This window comes from Cygnus atratus, chromosome 7, assembly GCF_013377495.2.
Source record: "Cygnus atratus isolate AKBS03 ecotype Queensland, Australia chromosome 7, CAtr_DNAZoo_HiC_assembly, whole genome shotgun sequence".
NCBI classification, from domain to species: domain Eukaryota; kingdom Metazoa; phylum Chordata; class Aves; order Anseriformes; family Anatidae; genus Cygnus; species Cygnus atratus.
This window is the reverse complement of record NC_066368.1, coordinates 30,918,245-30,922,354: the sequence shown is the minus strand read 5'-3', so window position 1 is coordinate 30,922,354 and position 4,110 is coordinate 30,918,245. Positions and strand designations below refer to the sequence as shown.

The 4,110-nt window shown below is 44.9% G+C and overlaps 1 protein-coding gene across 1 annotated transcript; it reads right to left on the bottom strand.

Moving 5' to 3' along the window:
• Nucleotides 1–693: 693 nt before the first annotated feature.
• On the bottom strand, nucleotides 694–3,823 carry ADIRF (adipogenesis regulatory factor). The gene is made up of 3 exons (XM_035544388.2): nucleotides 3,608–3,823; nucleotides 1,294–1,356; nucleotides 694–867 (listed from the first exon to the last, which is right to left on the bottom strand). Exons 1-3 carry the CDS (start codon nucleotides 3,675–3,677, stop codon nucleotides 770–772), a joined length of 231 nt encoding a protein of 76 aa, XP_035400281.1. The 5' UTR covers nucleotides 3,678–3,823; the 3' UTR covers nucleotides 694–769.
• Between the last annotated feature and the right edge of the window lie 287 nt (nucleotides 3,824–4,110).

The following is a 4,110-nucleotide window of genomic DNA, read 5'->3' as shown; positions in this document are numbered from 1 at the left end:
CAAGGTGCTGACTTTGTTTCAGCCCAGACTTGCTCTTTGTTCTTCTGGCTCATGTTAATTACTGTCCATCTGCATTTGATGGGAACCATGCAAATGTGATGCCTCCCTTGCTGTACTGTGCACTGCATTACAGATCAACACTTTGCTGTGGAGAGCTGTTCAAGTTACACTGACAATCCAGTCCAGGCAGCATTAAGCAGTTCAGTGGTGAGTTAAGCGCTTCACCAGCAGTTTTTGCTGTTACTGTTTTGCTGTTAACATTGGTTCCAGTATCATGGCACTGTTTTATGGTGATTCTGTGTACCTTAAATACAGTTGAGCCTTCATTTGCAGAATTCCTAATCACAATTTTACAGATAAGATCAGAAGTGAGAGTAGTCACAGAAGCAATAGGTACATACCTTGTCTTGAAATGGGTGTTTAGGTGCTGAGCTTTTGAGACTTGCTCTAATGGGGCCCTAACTTAAGCTCGGTGACTGCATGAGAGAGGACCCTAAATTGCAAGTCCTTGGCTTGCATTGTGCCCACTCACAACCATCCCTTAGCTCACACAAAGAGATGGTGCTCGGCTGGATTAATGGCATAGCACAACTTCAGCAGTCTGCTCTGTGCAGTAATCCAGCCTTTCTACACCAGTGACTATGATTCAATGTGTGTAACCAAAGTAATCCCAAAGAATGCACGCAACCCATGTAGATTATAGGGGTTTTATTTAAGAGTACATGCAGTAAAAATTTACAAGAAGTTCGGTGGTGTTACATTATCATCTTCATTGTCCAAAGCTTTTGCCCCAGGAAGTTGCTTGATTTGCTACATTTTTTACAGCTTTTTCCCCAGTTTCAGCTGCTTTGTAGACTTCATCAAGAGCTTTTAAAACAGAAAAAACATAGGTAACTATCATTACTACAATAGTTGCTCTTTCTCACCAGGTGCAGGTGAGAGGGGAGTCTAAAGGAGATCATAGGAGGTACTAAAGGAGTCTGGTTGTAGTACAGTTCTGCCCAGGCAGGGAAAGAGGCTGAAGTGGCCTTGTTGCTTTTGCTGGTCAGCCCCGGGACAGCAGTACAGCCCTACTAGGAGGGGGCTGCATCCTCAGAGCCCTCACATCAGCACTGAAGTGCTGTGCTCTGGATGGAGAGTATTGGGAAAGCAGGGCTCTCCCCTGCTGCTGTCACTGAGGGCACCAACACATCCAGCAGCCTCTCACAAGATGAGGGGTGCTGGGGCAGAGGTGAGGGACCTATCTGGGATTTCACTGGAATGGCATTAAAAGAAGTAGAAACAGTATTGTACCTTTCTGACCAGCATCCTTAGCCTGATCCACTGCTTGCTGCACAGTCTGACCCACTGTGTTAACTGGAATTAAGAAAACATAAGTGTAAATTAAGCAGTCCATCCTTTTCCTAAATTCAGTAATGACAACTTTGAAGGGTTACCTAAAAAAAAAAAAAGGGGGGGGGGGAGGGGTAAACAGCCTTCAGTTCAACCTGCATGTTTTATTGATATTGGCACCAAATGCTGCCTCCTAAAGGCATTGATCTGCTCTGCCCAGCAGCCACTGCAGGAAAGGCTGAGTGAGTCAGAAAGAGGATGCAAGCACACTGTGAGGGGCTATTGCTTGGGTGAGAGGACAGCACTGAAGCTTTAGACACTCCCAACCCACTTAAGAACTCCTCCAGGCTTGGACTGAGTGACTTTCCAACAGTAGCTGTTGCATTAACGCTGTCTCATAAACCAGCAGCCTATTTCACCCTCAGTTCCTAAGACCTTTTACTGCTTAAAAGCTACGCTAATTATCAGCATGCATCATCTTTTGATGCAGTTTACTAACTGGTGGATGATGCGGGCTGATCAAGGCTAAGAAAAATGCTTTCTGTACCAATCCCAGGTCACATACAAGTTCATGGCTCCCTTTAGGAGCTCTGGAGCAGGTGCCAATTTTAGATGCTAGCAAAGACCAGTTGTTCCACTCTAAACTTAGCAATGGCTCAGGGGACTAAGCCCTCAGGGCACATGCAGGCACCACTGAAATAATTTCAAAGATAGTTTAATTAATAGTTGCAGAACCACCAGGTAGACAGTCTTGTTCTGCTTTGAGAGAAGTGGCACAACAACCTCCTTCCCCCTTTTGTTTTCATTTAATGAGGATTTGGAGGATACCTCTACTGATAATACTTCCGAGACTGGGTGCGGCACTGGCAGTGAAACAGCACAAGTTGAGCACCACGTGCTGTTTATTTACTGCCTCTCATCAAGGCATGCGATAGTGCATGGAAGTGGTCAGAGTCAGGCCAGTGCCTGGGAGCTCCTGTTGTTGCTCCAGCTCCATCCGGAAGAGAAGCTGGACTGCAGCATGGGGCATGCTGGAAAGATGCGTGTGGGGTTCAGACCAAGGTGTCTGCTGGTATCCAGAGATGGTTCAGCATCAAGCACTTTGGGCAAAAGGGGAAAGGGACATGCTAAAATGGACAAATGCCATGTTTAAAACCTCCATATCAGTCTTCTAGCAGAAAAAAAAAAACAGTAATGTTCCTCTAATATTAAGAAACAGAGCATGAACATTAGAAACCCTCCACCAAAAAAAAAAACAAAAAAACACACATCTAGGGCTGCTGTATAGCAAAAGCAAGAGGGAATCTTCATTCAAAAACAAGAAGTGGTGGTTACCCTCTGCTTGATTCCTGGTGTGTTTATTTCATGCTTCAGCATAAACAGTTGGTTTCAGAACCAACTCAAATTCATAGGAATAGTGGGTAGTGAGTGCGGGGTTAGGGCTCTTTCATCTGCTAGCAAGCTGACCCAGGAATAGATGGTAAATTAGTAGCAGGCTTAACACTTGCTTCACTGAGCACTTCCTGGGGATCTGCCCATTAGGAAATAATATTAAAAAAAAAAAAAACAGCTCCTATTTCTACTGCATTTGAGGTCACAGTATCCAGTTTCAAGACTCACTTTCCATGATATTAGGTAATCTCAACCCTTCACATTATATGAAGCACTAACACCTCAGGAATTGCATCACTGCAGAGTCTGCTTGGCTTCACCAGCAGTGGCTCACCTAAGTGGCACACTCCTTAATTCTGGAGAAATGCTGGAAGTGTCACAACAGCAAGACTCAGGTGCCCAAGCCCATGATTACACCAAGGCTTTTAGTGGCATGAGCAGCTACAACATCAGCTGGGCTGGAACAGATCAAAGACCTCAGAGCTTCAGGAAGCTAATCCATTACACTACTACAAAACTCATATTTATCATGGCTGTTCATAGGCTTTTTTTTTTTTTTTTTACACTAAGTCACCTCACCTCCTCTATCAGCTTTCTACTGTCCTCTCATCTCTTCAGGAGATCATCTAGATACCCACTTGTTAAAAGTAAGCAGGAGAAGTATTTAGAAACCAGTAGTTAGTACTGGTCCCTTACTGTAGTACCAGAGGGTTTTGGAGACATACCAACCACACCCCTGAGGAGAGCATCTATAAAGCCAAGTTCACACGTGAGACATTTGCTCCATGCTGCAGAACAGAAAGCCCACTGGGGTGCAAGCAGGGCACACACTTCAACACCTAAAAAGAGGTACAGGCAGAGAGAAATAGTGGTTTGCATTTACCTGCCACCTGTGCAGCACTTTCAGCTTGTTGTGTTGCTTCCTCAGCGAGCTTCTTCCCAATCCCAAACATGGTTGTTTTCAGTCTGCTCTCTCCACAGAGGATGGGTGATCAGGTCCCTAAGTTTGGTTCTGTTACAGTGTTCAGCAAAGTGCAGCTTTTTATAGACAAAGCGGAACTCCTCCCAGTAGTTAGAGGGCAAATGCAGGCTGGAGCACGGAATAGCTGTGAGCCCTTGTTAGGTGATTAATATACGATGCATAAAAGGGTGAAGAGACATTGCTGTGTGTTGTGCTTTCCTCCCCAGAGAGGGGGTGTGGATTAATCAGGAATAAAAGCTTTGTTTTTCCATGGCAAGAAGTTGGTAAACAGAGTGCATTCCACAGCTGTCCTTATGAAACCTTCCCAGGAGGCTGCCGGGGGCAGAAAAACATCCAAAATCCTCAGCTGAAGAATTGCCTAAACGAGCTCTGGTATTTCAAAGCCTTACATAGAAAAGTATCCA

Coding starts and splice junctions, on each gene's coding strand:
- ADIRF (XM_035544388.2), bottom strand. CDS start 3,677: ATGTTTGGGATTGGGAAGAAGCTCGCTGAGGAAGCAACACAACAAGCT. Junction 1,357..3,607: donor AAGTGCTGCACAGGTGGCAG/GTAAATGCAAAC, acceptor TCTTAATTCCAG/TTAACACAGTGGGTCAGACT. Junction 868..1,293: donor TAAGGATGCTGGTCAGAAAG/GTACAATACTGT, acceptor CTGTTTTAAAAG/CTCTTGATGAAGTCTACAAA.